Source organism: Acanthochromis polyacanthus, chromosome 18, assembly GCF_021347895.1.
Source record: "Acanthochromis polyacanthus isolate Apoly-LR-REF ecotype Palm Island chromosome 18, KAUST_Apoly_ChrSc, whole genome shotgun sequence".
Lineage (NCBI taxonomy): Eukaryota > Metazoa > Chordata > Actinopteri > Pomacentridae > Acanthochromis > Acanthochromis polyacanthus.
Window position 1 is genome coordinate 17,175,306 of NC_067130.1, and position 15,606 is coordinate 17,190,911.

Below are 15,606 nucleotides of genomic sequence, written 5' to 3' on the forward strand. Positions count from 1 at the left end.
AACACACCTGCATAAGTGGCTGGTTTGGTCCTGTCTTGCAAACATAGTAGAATGGGCTTTTTAGGCTGCAGACCTTAAAGCAGGGGTGTCAAACTCAGTTCCTGGAGGGCCACTATCCTGCATGTTTTAGATGTTTCCCTCTTCCAACACACCTGATTCAAATGATCAGCTTATCATTAAGCTCAGCAGAAGCCTGATAACGAGCCTGGTCATTTGAATCAGCTGTGTTGGAAGAGGGAAACCTCTAAAACATTCAGGATAGTGGCCCTCCAGGAACAGATCTTGACACCCCTGCCTTAAAGAGACAGGATTGATCTTTAACGAAGCATTTCTGGCAGAAGATTACAAAAGATAATTAAAGATACCTAATTGTTTGAGCCTTCATGTTTGTTTTTTTAAATTGAAGTATAGAATCATATTGTAGTTGAATTTATGTTTGTTGTTGTTTTTGATATATAAAGTCAAAAATCTACATTTTCAATATATTACAGGTATGTAGTATGTATTTATTAGCTTCAGGGAATAACAGCACAGTTCAAAATGCTGTGCGTTTTCCTCAAACTTTTGTTTCAGGAGGATCTTGCAGGGCTATGTAAATTCCTCAATTGAAAAAAAAGCTACTATGGATGAAGCGACTCGTTTGAGCAACTCTACACAGGTGGAAAGTCTTTGTTAGCTTTCTTTTTTCTTGTAGTCTGAGCACAGCATGTGATTATATAATAGAACTAATGCATTCTGTTAATACATACCCTGTATTTAAACCTTCCTTTTTCACAAAAAGTGTCCCCATGAACTGAACTGCATGTACTGCCTCAGTGTAAACATACAGTGTAAAAAGAGATGTGGCTGGGAGGTAATGCATGTCGCACTCTGCTGCTCGTGGCTCCCTGTTTCCTCCTCTCTGCTGCTCAGACAGAGGATTGTAGATTTGCACAGTGATATCTGTTCTGTGAATGAATAGTATAGTATGAATGAACATCACTGTTGCATAGCTCTGGCATATCAGGGCCATGAGATCTTAATGTTTCAGTATCCATTTGTGCTCATGACTGAACTGAAAGCCATCAATTGCCCCATGACTATTTGAGTGTTGTTTACTGTAAAACAAAGCAAAACAGAAATCTATAATTTTACAGAATTTTTCACTTTTATTTTGAAGCTCTGTATAGTTTTTTTTTCTGTATTTTTAAAGTACACAAAAATCAATAAAAATTAACAAACCCACTATGAATTTATAATATATGCTAAAAAGTACAAATGTATGGTCAAATATAGAACTATAATGGTGGATAATGTTTTAAAGAAAATATACACTTTTTGGCATTAAAAAACTTAAAATAAAGCCACGTATTTATCAAAGTTTCACAAACATTTCTTTCTTATTTTACATCTAAAACAATTAGTCATACAATGTAAATACTGTGTTTTTAAAAAATCGTGGTGTGTATTTTTATTTATAACAACTACTCTTTCCTTGTACCATTTGTTCTGAGTTGTTCTGAGTCTTGACTATTTTACTCTGCATTCATTGTGAGGTCAAGCCACCCTACACAGGACAGGTCTGGTTTAGTTTTACTTAATTGTGCTGGGATCATGAGTCATCCCACAGAGAGGCAGGAGGGCATTTCCTTCCACAGACCGCTCTCAGCCATGTATATCTTTGTATTCTCAGGGAGGCCCTCTTCCTTACACTGAGCTTTGTTTTGTGGTCTGAGCTTCATGCAAGGTATTATCTTCTTAGAATACAATGGGCTGGTATAATGTGTTGTGGTGTACAATGTATCAGTTGTAATGGATTTCTGAATATGTTTTCTTTTTCTTTTGATTTTATTTACTTTTCCCACGTGAATTATTAGCTCATGCAGTTTCTACTGACAGTGTTACTTAGACTGTCCTGTAACCATGCTGTTTCACATCCAAATGTCCTGTGGAACTGATTCAGATGCAGCTACATTTTGTTCTAAGCTTTTTGTTGAGATCATGTGGAGAACGCCCTGGGAATCCCCTTCTTAGGTCATTTGAGAAGTGGAATTTTGCTCTGAGGGTTTCCTGAATGTTTAAATTTGCAGCATATTTTCTCATGCAAATAAGCTCTTTTTAATGTCTGTGAGTTTTCATGATTTTTCATTGCTCTGAAAGCTAGTACATATAACAATATAGGGAATCAGTTTGCATTTCAAGAACATCAGTGAAAATGTGTGAAACTGAAACAATAAACAGATTAGTTTATTAGCATAAACTATGTTGACAATTAATTAATGAATACACGTTACTATTAAATTAAAAACACAGAAAATTTGATTATTTCAGCCTCTTAAAGATAATAATTTGCAGATTTCTCCTAACATTACATTAAACTGAGTGTCTTTTGGTTTTAGACTTTTGGTTGGACAACACTCATTTGATAAATTGTCTGGGCCTCAAGGAAATTTTAAGTTTGGGATGCTTGGCACTATGAACTTAAAGCTGTGTTGTGCTTCTGTTGAATGTTTTCACTGCAGTAGAAAGTCTTGACACAGTTGTATTGCCCTTAGTAATAAAACTAAGAAAAAAGCTATTTTACAAAAATTAAAAAAAACAAAATGTTTCCATGTCCACAAATGTTAACAATACTGGAAAAAAGAAATAGTGGCTCTACGTACTATAAATGATTTACTTGCATTTTCAATTTGCTTCTTTACTTTTCTCCTCTCTGCTGCTGTTAAACAAAACCTGCAGTTCAACTGAAAAGTCCCTCAATTATTAACTATTCCTAACTGTTGATGATTTCTGAATCAGTAATGGCTTCATTTTAAACTGAGAAGCATTGAATGTTAGGATTTTTAGAGATTCTGGTTGGATAGAGCAAATGGTTTATTTTTGTTGAATTCTAAATGAGACATGTAGAATAAAGTGATTTTGATGAAATATCAGGATTTTAAGCTTTGATTTCATTATTTTAGTGGAATGAGCAGCATGTAACACATGATTAGCTGAAGGACTGTCAGAAGGTTCAGAATCTAACCATTGTCTCCGTTTGTTCAGTTTCTGATTCGGTGTCGTTTTAGCCACTAAAATCCACAACAACAACAAAAGAACATGCTTTTTAAACCCACTGGTTGATTTTGAGGTCCAGTGGGTAACAGTCCAAATGATTATCAATTAATCCAGAACAAAAAATACCTACTTTTTCTCAAATTACTTTTTTCATATATGACCAAAAATGTATAGACATGGCACTAAGTACCAAACATATTGTGTGCGTTGCTGACTGCATCACCAAAATATGCCTTTTGTCTTAAGGGAAAACAAAACAAAAAAAATATGTTTGGAATGTTGGCCTCATCTTTGCATGGGTATAGCTCCAAAAATGTATTTAAATGTATTTCTTTTTTTTCATTCTTTTCCTCTAGTTGGACAACATCCTCTACCCACCGGCCACTTACCTCAGGAAGTCAAGTAACCCTGAGCTGACTCATGGATTAAGTCCTGTGCTCAAACTGAAGCGACATCTCAGTGAGGATGGAAAACATGTTCGCAGAAGGAGCCTAGGTGGTGGTCTCACAGGTAAAATAAAATAAAAATTATATATACTCCTTCAATTCTAGGCTTTCACAAGCGTGGTTTAGACTGGACGATAAGTCATACCACACAACAGCACTTGTTTCTTTAGTGAGAAGTTTGAAAAGTTACTGCTATAACAGCTGCCTTTTTTCTTGGTCCATGTGTCCTAATTTCCCATATAATTATGACTCAGAGTCTTGGCACAGAAACCATAAAATGACACATAGTGTTTATGAAACCACTCGGGAGGAAAGCTTGTGTGTTTCTGTGCCGCCTGGTTTCTCTTTATTGCTGCTAATCAGCCTCTGTGTCACCAGACATTAAGAAAACAAATGCAGAACAAACGAACATGAAATCACTTCATCATTCTCCCCTCCCTCCTGAAGCTCACTCTTCTTTTCACATTATTTTCACTGCCTCCCACAGCTTGAAAATGTATTTGTAACGATCGACCCCAGAGAGAGTGGAACAATTTATGTTAATCATTATCACATTAATGCATGCAAAGCTATCACCATCTGTCACTTTTAAAATGCATTACTGCCTCTTAATGGGAATTAATGCTCCTCAATAGGTCTAAAGTGTCATTTCATACAAATCAGAACCATATTTTCCCTCTTACCTTTAGAGATTACCAGCTCCGGGGACATTTATAGCTTTTATTTACCACTGATGTTGAAATCTCAGTGACTTCTCAGTACAGTGCAGGCCAGTGAAATTTCATTTATGGATTTAAGAGCATTGAAAAATGACTTCAGAAATGTACTTCCAAAAGCTGCTAATCAGGATTATCCACAGGTCCAGCTGTGAACAGTTTTCAGTGTTAACTGGCTTTGTTGGGGGAGAACAGTTCTCAAGGACATGCTTTGAAGTAAAAGCTTGACTTTAAAAGTATGACTGCTTTAAGTTGCAGCAAGTAGTGATAAACAGTGGCCATCTGTCACTTTAAGTTGGCTCTGAAATGAGAGGTTTGCTCAAGGAATTCAACAATGACAGCGCCACACTTGGCAGGAAACCATTCAAAAGTGCATCAGAGACGAGCTGCTGAAGCCAAAACGATTACATCACCATCCGCAACCAGCACAGATGTGACCCAAATGTCACCAAACTGAGACCTTCAAAACGTATAAAATGTCAAGGTGTCATTTCAAGATTATACTTATCAGCTGTGGATTAAAAACATATTTTCAGCTTCTCACTGTGAACTGTAGGGTAGTTTCATGCTTTTGACTTTGGTTTGCTCACTGGTTTGAAGAAGGGTGGGGCACAGCAGGAAAAAGGGTGACATCACAAACTTCAGAGGACCAGCCAGAATATAAAAACATTCAAATTTAACTCTGACAGTTTGGGAGTTTGAGCATACAAATTGGTTGTAACTCTTATATAATAACTTAAGATGTTTCCCAAACTGAAGCTTGAACTGTTGTTTATTTAGTGAGAAACTTTTAAATAAGAATTCCCACAGCAATGCTGCAATCTATCTGTACATGCATCACCTATTGGTTGTAGTTGATGTCCACTTTATGCAAGTCTTGCAGCTATTTACTGGGACTGATACATGAGTGACTGAAGTCTGTACTATAATTGAAAATTTCCATTAGGTTTTGAATCTGAGTCTTATTCTATGAGTCCGATGTGGCCCATTGCAAATCTTGCATGAACGAATGGTTTTAAGTTTTTGGTGGTCAGAAAATAAACTGCAGAATTGCAGCTTATCAGATGAATGAAGAAAACTGAAAAAAAATATTAAAGTGGATTTTACAGTACAAAAGTACAGCACAAGTTTGATATTAGGTCAAATGTCTAAGTTGGTACTGACAAACATTGTAAAGAGTCTGACTTTGTTAGTTTTGACAAATGTGACACTGCTGGGTTGAGGCAACTTACACACGTGGACAAAATTGTTGGTACCCCTCAATTAAAGAAGGAAAAACCCACAATTCTCACTGAAATCACTTGAAACTCACAAAAGTAACAATAAATAAAAATTTATTGAAAATTAAATAATCAAAAACAGCCATTACTTTTGAATTGTTGATTAACATAATTATTTTAAAAAACAAACTAATGAAACAGGCCTGGACAAAAATGATGGTACCTCTATAAAAGATTGAAAACTATTTGACCAGAGTGACATGATTAACTCAGGTGTGTCATTTAATTGACATCACAGGTGTTTCCAAACTCATAATCAGTCAGTCTGCCTATTTAAAGGGAGACAAGTAGTCACCCTGCTGTTTGGTGAAAAGGTGTGTACCACACTGAACATGGACAACAGAAAGCGAAGGAGAGAATTGTCCCAGGACATCGGAAAAAAAAATGATAGACAAACATCTTAAAGGTAAAGGCTATAAGACCATCTCTAAACAGCTTGAAGTTCCTGTGACAACAGTGGCTCATATTATTCAGAAGTTCAAGACCCACGGGACAGTAGCCAACCTCCCTGGACGTGGCCGCAAGAGGAAAATTGATGACAAATTGAAGAGACGGATCGTTGGAATTGTATCCAAAGAGCCCAGAGCACCCTCCAAAGAAATTAAAGGTGAACTCCAAGGCCAAGGTACATCAGTGTCAGATCGCACCATTCGTCGTTGTTTGAGCCAAAGTGGACTTCATGGGAGACGACCAAGGAGGACACCACTGCTGAAAAAAACTCATAAAAAAGCCAGACTGGAATTTGCAAAAATGCATGTTGACAAGCCACAAAGCTTCTGGGAGAATGTCCTTTGGACAGATGAGACCAAACTGGAGCTTTTTGGTAAGGCACATCAACTCTATGTTCATAGACTCAAAAACCAAGCATACGAAGAAAAGAACACTGTCCCTACGGTGAAACATGGAGGAGGCTCAGTAATGTTTTGGGGCTGCTTTGCTGCATCTGGCACAGGGTGTCTTGAAAGTGTGCAAGGTACGATGAAATCTGAAGACTATCAAGGCATTCTGGAGAGAAATGTGCTGCCTAGTGTCAGAAAGCTTGGTCTCAGTCGCAGGTCATGGGTCTTCCAACAGGACAACGATCCAAAACACACAGCCAAAAACACCCAAGAATGGCTGAGAGAAAAGCGTTGGACTATTCTAAAGTGGCCTTCTATGAGCCCAGATCTGAATCCCATTGAACATATGTGGAAGGAGCTGAAACATGCCATTTGGAGAAGACACCCATCAAACCTGAGACAACTGGAGCTGTTTGCTCATGAGGAGTGGGCCAAAATACCTGTTGACAGCTGCAGAACGCTCATTGACAAATACAGAAATCGTTTAATTGCAGTGATTGCCTCAAAAGGCTGTGCAACAAAATATTAAGTTATGGGTACCATCATTTTTGTCCAGCCCTATTTCATTAGTTTGTTTTTTTAAATAATTATGTTAATCAACAATTCAAAAGTGATGGCTGATTTTGATTATTTAATTTTCAATAAATTTTTATTTACTGTTACTTTTGTGAATTTCAAGTGATTTCAGTGAGAATTGTGGGTTTTTCCTTCTTTAACTGAGGGGTACCAACAATTTTGTCCACGTGTGTACCTGCTCTGATCTGCCAGGTCAAAAAAGAGCTTCCTCAAAAATAAAGCATTTGCTTCTGCACATATGAGCCCTCTAAACCGTAAAACCTGATGGCGGACTTGAAAAACATGTTATCTTTGAAATTCCCCAAAATATTTAACTTCTCATTGCCAGAAATTCTTTTAAAGCAAAAGAGATATTCTTAGATTTTTAGCTTTGTGACACTTGTTGGGCTAATCATGACTTGCATGCAGTTCCATTGCAGAATTAACCAAATCTATGTATTCTTAAAAAAATATACTAAAAGTAAATCATGTGCAACAGATTCTGAAATCTTTACTAACTCAAGTACGATCAGCAGCCATGTCGCAAACTTTTCAGCAGAACTGTTTGCATAAAACAAATAGAAGGCAAGCATAGAAACAAATGGATACAAGAAAAGCATTTAAAGAGCGCACTACTCTGCCAAGGCTGCTCAGAAGTTGGATGATTTCCGACGGTTAAGTCCTGAAAAGTCCGCAGTGGTGGATTTGTAGGAGGATCAGCAGGCAGCTGAACTTGATGTGTCGCTCTCTTGCAATGTTACAGAAATCTTTAACAAATCTGTGGATCCAGACTATAAGCCACATCACTGCCAAAATCTAGTGAGGTGGTCTTTGTGTCATTTCTGACCTTGTCTGAGAATTTCATCCAAATCCATTTTTCAGTAATGTTGCGCACAGATTAACAGAAGGACAAACATATGCCACGTTCCTTGGCAGAGTAAGTATCAATAGTACTTCCTGTGGGGACTTGGAAACATATTGTACATGCTGGTTCCAAATTTTTAAGTTTGTAAAATGGATAATCAAAGGAATTCAAGGTTTGTTTTTTCATTTTTTAAATTTTTATGGCATTGTAATTTTGTTTAAAGGCACAAAGGATGTTTTGTGTTCTCTCTACTTTTAGCCGTGGTTGTGCTGTTTCCCTAGAAGTGCATGACACTATTATGCAGTGAAAAATGAGCCCACGGTGAGTAAAAATGTGACCAGAGGATAAAAAATGCCCAGAAACTGCTTAAACAAGAAACAACTGAGATATATTTAGAACTTGTACTGAATGCACTACAATAATTGTAATTCTCATGAACAGAGTTGTAATTATGCAGAAATACATCTCTTGATTCATGCTGCATTCATGCTACACAGAACAAGAACATGTTTTTCCTGTAAGGCACAAAATCGGTGAACTCTATACTGTGCAGGCGTGATTGCTCAGAATGTTTGTGGGTGTAGGTGGGAGTGGACACACATTGTGGGAGCGGGTGGGAAATGGTCAGAAATCCAGTGGGAGCGGGCGGGAGTTGAATGTAGAAAACTGTCCTGCACAGGGCTTCACTTACAAGCTTCTATGCTACTTCATTTGCAGTGCTGCATTTTGTGTTTGCTGTCATAATACAACATAATGTGTTCCTGTGATGGTGAACATCAGCAGAGAGAAATCCTCTTGGAAATGTGAAATACAGCTGAGTATGATTTCTAAAGAACCCACTGTACATCTAGTTTCCAGCTAGAATGGATATCCAACAGCTGGACAACATGGGGAAGAAAAGAGTGCTGCTGATAATAAATTTAACAAACAGTTAAGCACAAGTTTCAGTCAGCTTCACATGAGCACGGATACATTCCTCCCTCTGGACAGTTCCAGATATGTGGCTCTCTTGTTTTGCCTGCTGGCCTTGTTTGCTTCCATTCAGTAAATTGGAAAACCTCAGACTGATGGTCTGTTTTATGGCTTTGAACAGCTTCTGTTTTTCCTTGTGCGGGATGTATGGAGGACCTCACCTCACTGATTAAAATGTTGACCTGCTCAGTCAATGAAAGATAGTTTCATCAAGCATAGCTTTGAGTGAATGCATTACCCTTTACTAACAGGTCTACTTAAAAAGAAGATGGATAAACAAGCATTAACCTAAAGCAAATCAACTTTGACGGATTTGATTGTGCTGGTAAATCAAGATGAGTATGATGTCTTTCTAATCTGAAATTGGGTTTCTTCCTGTTGCTGATGTCATCACCCTGTAGCTAGTCTTTTATTTAAGGCGAGCACATTAATGAAGTGTGCCAGCTTATGTTATTACATTTAGATAAGCTTTAATGCTGTATAGAGCAGACAGCAATTCATTATTTTAGATTTTTTTTGTTTTAGCTTTTATGTTTTCAATGTTTATCTTTCCCGGTACAGCACTTTGAATGACATTTTTGTATGATAAGGTGCTATATAAATAGACTTGCTCGCTTGCTCATGTACTAGAAAAGTGTAAAATATATCCAGACCTGATATGCTGTGATTAGAACATCAAGTTCAGTTCCTTTCAAATTGTGATCCTTAGAAAAGTCCATATGATTTAGAAAAATACAGTCAAATCTTTGTTACAGCAATAAATGATCACCTTATAAATATACTTTATGCGAGTGCTTCTGTTTGTATCCCCTGAGGAATGAGGAGTGTTTAATAGGATAATTGTGCGACAACACAAACATTCATATTATCTCCTTTGAAAGAAAGAACTTTACTTTTATATATTTAGAAAGCATTTTTTTCAGAAATTGCCAAATTGATGTTACTTATCAGTCTCTAAAAACAGCAATAAAATTGACAAATTTTCAACTTCTGACATTTTGATGTCATTGTGAAAATAGACATAGTGTAAGCTGAGAAGTGTGATATTTCATCAAATGCACTTTATTTTACTGCTCTCAATTAAAAAATTGTCTAAAATTGAATGTCTTCTCTGTACAGATGCTGTTAAAAAACAAAAATAAAATAAAAATTCTGCACTCCTCACAGAACCATGAAGCAATATTAGTTATTAGGTTGTGACCAAGAGTAATGGGACTAAAATTTTAGGAACTTTTTATCCGAATTTGCTGAACTAGAGGATGTGATTACAAAGAGCTGATGGCAAACATGTGGAAAAAAATTATAATTGTAGATGGTTGATGCTAGAGGTACGGACCCGTACCCGTAGCATCTGTACTAGAGGTACGGACGTGTTAAGGTCACTGAAGAGCTGGCGATGGTTAACTCCTATTTGCTGCACATTACAGGCAGTTTATATGAATGACTTTGACGGCGAACATTGTATAATTTAACTAAAAATACACCGTCTCCTCTCACACTTTACGTAGACAATGTAGTTTTTACGCTTTTAGACGCCGTGTCTAAATTGTTTGAAGTCCAGTTCCTATTCATTAGTTTACCGCGTTCAGTGGTGGAAGCGGCTGACGAACTCCATTGCAAATGTTCCCATTTAATTTCGGACGCTAATTTACAAGATAAAATTAAGGATGTCGAATATGAAACAAACACTCGTGAATGGTGAGGAGAAGCTCTTTAATTCGGCATGAATTAAAAAAAACCCACAAACTCGATTTACTGTGATATTGTGAGATTTGTTTGTGGTTATGTAACTTAGCCATTCAACAGAGTCCGCTAACATTAAAGTGACTGTGACAGGGTCTGTGTTGACAGACGCAGAAAATACGTCAGGGTTTTGTTTAGGTTGTTAATATGTAATAGTCTGTCGCTACTTTTGAAGGTAAAAAAAATACTTGTAGTTTGCTGGCTGTTAGTTCCGCCATTCATTCCGCAGATTCACCTCGAATCACGGAAGCGCCTTCATCAGCGTCGCCGGCTCATTAATAATTATGTCCGTCGGGATTACCAGCCAATCACGAAGCGCGTTCATCAGCCGGCTCATTAATATTTATGTACGGCTCATTAATATTTATGTTAAGGGAAAGTGCCGTATCCGTAGGCCACAGGCTACGGGTACGGGTCCGTATCTGTAGACACTACCATTGTAGATAGTGTAATATTTATAGCATATAGAGTAACCATTTTTTCCCGTGTGTCAACACCTTTTTGAACTTGATATGCTGTGCACCTTAATTCCAGATATTTAATTTCTTCTTGAAATGAATAATCAGAGAATTTCAACTTTTGATTTTCTTGTCCACCTAAAATGAATCCAAAGAAATTCAAATTTAGTTTTTTAGAGTTTATGGCCATTAAACTTTGTTTTAATGCTGTTTTGCATTAGTTCACAGCTACTAGAAATGTGACATGAACAATAAACACCCAGAAAATGCTTTAAGTTCAGAGTATTTAACAGAATTTCCAACTAACCGGCTGCAGTGTGTGGAGATTTTTAGTTCCATTGTATTATTTAAGAAAGGTTAGTTTGAAACAGCAAACCCTCTGCCCCCCAGCTGGAGACTGACCTTGCAAATACCTGTGCTAAATGTAAAAAAGATCTACCCCTATATCCAGATACTCCCTTTCCTATAAGTGTTGACTAATGTGGGATGAGTGATTTCCTTTATGCTGGGATGTGATGAGCTCTAGTGGTGAAAACATTTGCCAGTAAGGAAGGAAAGACCTCAATTTTCCCTCCGCATCCTGTTTGACTCCCTCCAGTTCTCTTGGTTTGACAGCAGTGATCACAGTACAACTGTTAGGATAACTGTAGCACAGTAGACAAAAAATGCATAAATAGTATTATTTATCACATGAAGGTTGTCTGACTTAGGTCCAAAACTAATAATCTGCAGTGAGAACAAAACTGAAATGTAGCTTAGATGATTCTTTCATAAGATATTATTGCATCTTTGGAATGTGTTTCTGCAGGATTGTGACATAGAAGACAAGAAAAAATGAACAGGGCGTGTTATTTCAGATGAAAACCGTTAGAGAAACCAAGTCATAGTGGTAATGTCAGGGCCAGGTCAAGTCTGAAGATTGACCTTCATCAAGGAATGAAATCAGCATTGAAGCTGGTAGATGGCAGAACACGACATTTAGAGATCTAAAACACAATGCAGTGCTTTGAAAATGTTAAACACTACTTTAATGTGTACATATTTTATGGTGAATACAATCGAAATGTTTATTGAAGTGTTTATTGTTCATGTCACATTTCTAGTAGCTGTGGACTAATGCAAAAAAAAAACCTTTAAAACAAGATTTTGTTGCTATAAATTATAAAAAAAACACAACAAAACTTGAATTTCCATGTTTCATTTTAGGTGAACAAGAAAATCAAAAGTTAAAATTCTCTGATTCTTCATTTCAAGAAGAAACTAAATACCTGGAGTCAGTATGCACAACATATCAAGGGCTCAAAGATGTTATCAACACACGGGAGAAAATGGTCACTCTACATTCTGTAAATACTACACTATCTACAATTTTAATTTGTTTCCATTGTTTGCTTTCAGCCCTTTGTAAACACAGCCTCCGGTTCAGCGAATTCAGATAAAAAGTTCCTAAAACTTTAATCCCATGACTCTTGGTCACAACCTAAAAACTAATATTGCTTCTTGGTTCTGTGAGGAGTGCAGAATTATTATTTTAGTTTAGTTTTTTTTACAGCATCTGTACAGATATTTTTTGACAAATTTTTAAATGACACTGGTAAAATAAAGTGCATTTGATGAAATATCACAATTCTCTGCTTAAATTATGTTTGTTTTCTCAGTGACACCAAAAGTTCTACCTGCAATTCAAGGACAGTCGGAAAGTTGAAAATTTGCCAATTCTATTGCTTTTTTTTAAGAGACATCATTTTGGCAATTTAAAAAAATGCTTTTCAAACCCACCAGAGGGTTTTGGTGTTGAAAGGGTTAAATATATAAAAGTAAAGTTCTATCTTTCAAAGGAGATAATATGAACGTTTGTGTTGTCGCACAATTATCCTATTAAACACTGCTCGTTCCTCAGGGGATACAAACAGAAGCACTCTTGCATAAACCATATTTATAAGATGACAGAATTTATTACTGTTTAATAAGTTAATCTTTAAAATGTATGAATATTATTAACTGTTTGGTAACAGTAATTTCATTTAATTGCACATTAGTTACAAGAAAAGCACTTAGACAGTGCAGCACTCCACCAAGGCTGCTCAGGCGTTGTATGATTTCCGATGGATAAGTCCTGATAAGTCTGTCGTGGTGGATTTGTAGTAGGATTGCAATTATGTGATCAGCAGGCAGCTGACTTAGCATTCATGTGTCTTAGTTACAGAGACGCTGTGCTATGTCACAATGATGCAGAAATCTTTAACAAATCCGTGGATCCAGATTATAAGTTGTATCACTGCCAAAATCAAATGAGGTGGTCCTTGTGTCGTTTCTGACCTTCTCTGAAAATTTCATCCAAATCCGTTGTTCCATTTTTGAGTAATGTTTTGCACAGAAGGAAAGACAGATTAACAGACTGACAAACATACGCCCATCATCACATAAGTCTGGCAGAGTCAACGTGCTTTTATTGCATAGCATATCGTCTTATTTCAAAGAGTTTAAGATGTGTTTTTAAAGTCACACTGATGGGATAAACACTTCATGAGTCTGAAACAGCTGTATTGTTTAAAATTTGTCATTGTATGGTTTGCTGTTAACAGGTCAGTGAATTTATAAAGCTGCCTTCTGCAGCTTATCAAAGCTTCACACGTCTGATAAAAGGAGAGAACTGCTTCAGGCCAAATGAACTTGAGATATCCCCTTTCTGTTTTGAGCACAGCCTCCTTATCTTTCCTTCTTTCTCAATGACAAAACATAGAACTCGCTACGGTTTTTCCTGGTTTGTTTACTCTTACAGCAGACAGAAACATACACGTCAAGAAAAATGTCGATGAAGGTGATTTTTCAGTTCATGGACAGCAAACAGTACAATACGGTTTAGATGAAGAGACTGGTTGTGTTATGTTTTAATCTTTGTTGTTCCTTGGTGTGCTGAAGTTTAATGATATTAAAGGACAAATAATAGGTGATGAATGCAGAAGCAGCATTTAGTGCCATCTAGCTGCCAGCTCTGGGAGATATAAGGGAATGTTTTTTGTTTTTTTCCAATTTTGCAGAAAGTATTCTCACATAAACTTTGTCTTGTCATTTATACTTGTAAGTGCACTTGTGTACTTACTTGCAGCAGAGTGTGCTGCTGGTGCTGTGGTTATGTAATGTTTGGATTGTCAGTGATCTCTTAATGGGCTTTTCCCCCTTCTCGCCCTGTTTAACTCTTTCACATCCTGCCTGGCTGCACAGAGTTAGGAGCTTCAATGTAAGACTCCTAACAAGAGCAGACAGCTTGGATTTTCTCATGCTACTGGTATGTCATTTGACCTCAGCTGTTTCACCACTTGCTCTTGGTGTTTGTTGACTTTGAGGCTGTCATGACGCACAGTAGTTTGAATTCACAGATGTGTTTCAAAACTTGTTGACAGCTTACTTGAAAGTACCAATACATTATATGGAAAAATGGTCAACTACATACAAGTACTGCCTCAAATTTCTACTGAAGTAACTGTACAGACGTTTTATCAGTAATATTTACTTAACCCTCTGATCTTCAGTTTCTACTCGCGTCATATTTCTCTCACTGTCGATTCATTTTTCTCTGCAACATAAAGTTCTGCACCTCTATGGAAAAAGCACAACCATGGCTTGATGTATAGAAACACAAAAATATCATAGAAAGAGAAAAAGTCTAAGTTGAATTTCTTTGATTTTTTTTTTTAATTTTGCAAAAATGGAAAAAACTTAGATACTATAGATACTGTAGAAATGTTTCAACCTATATTCATATTGTGACTTGTTCCCATACTTGTTTTGTATGTGCTCTTTGTAGATAAAGCCTGCAGTTCAACCCAGCTCAGTGAGTTTTCCAGTTGCACAGAGGAGTCTAGATTTTTTTTGTTTTTACAAAATCACGTTCTGGCAATGAATTATTTCTGAGTTGTTAAACCAGACATGTAGAATAAATTATTTTAAGTTAAGCTAAATAGAATGCAGTGGAATTGGCATGATACAGATGAGTTCTTTCTTTTTGTATTAAAAACAAAAAGAAAGAAAAAGAAGGATAACACGCCTTCCGAACCTGCAGGCTGATTTTGTATTTCATCAGCAAATCCAAACTTCCTTCTAAGGGCCACCAGAGGAATATTAGAAGTGGGTAAAGTAAGAAGAAGCAGTTCTGCTTCACGAATGTCATTTCATTTTTAATCTTACTTTTTTTTTCTAGATTTTTCTGCCCCGCAGCTTGTAATCTGCTCAGTGCATTTGTACCCATGTGATATGTGCCTCAACCATTCAGCCAATGGGCCTCCCTTACCCTTTGAATTTTTTTTGTGAAATAATGGCTAATTTCACCTTGAAAACTAATTTCAATTAAGTAAACTGAAAAGTTTTAAAGGAAAAGCCTGGCAACATAATTTAAACATACCTAAACGTCATTGTGGACTCACAAGCCAAAGCAGTGCTTTCATCTTTAACACCGTGTTCTATTTGTGCTGTTTCTCTGCAGGAAAGTATCTCCTGCTACCCCCCAACCTCCAGCAGGCACAGACAGCATGGCAGCCATCATCTGACACCTCCAACCTGGTCCGTATGCGTTCGCTGAATCTTGGAAAGTCAGACCCTTCCCTCACCTCTAGCCCGGTGAGTGATTCCTAAATTTGGGCCCCACTGTAGTATCAGACCCCAGCAGGTCAAAATAGAATGTTTCTATCAACTCAGA

The 15,606-nt window shown here is 37.0% G+C and overlaps 1 protein-coding gene across 1 annotated transcript in view; it reads left to right on the top strand.

Moving 5' to 3' along the window:
- mast4 (microtubule associated serine/threonine kinase family member 4) overlaps nt 1-15,606 on the top strand; it is a 138,953-nt gene that overhangs the window by 23,517 nt on the left and 99,830 nt on the right. Inside the window, 2 exon segments of the mRNA XM_022197238.2 lie at nt 3,393-3,546; nt 15,394-15,527. Of these exon segments, the coding sequence (XP_022052930.2) occupies nt 3,393-3,546; nt 15,394-15,527 (288 nt within the window).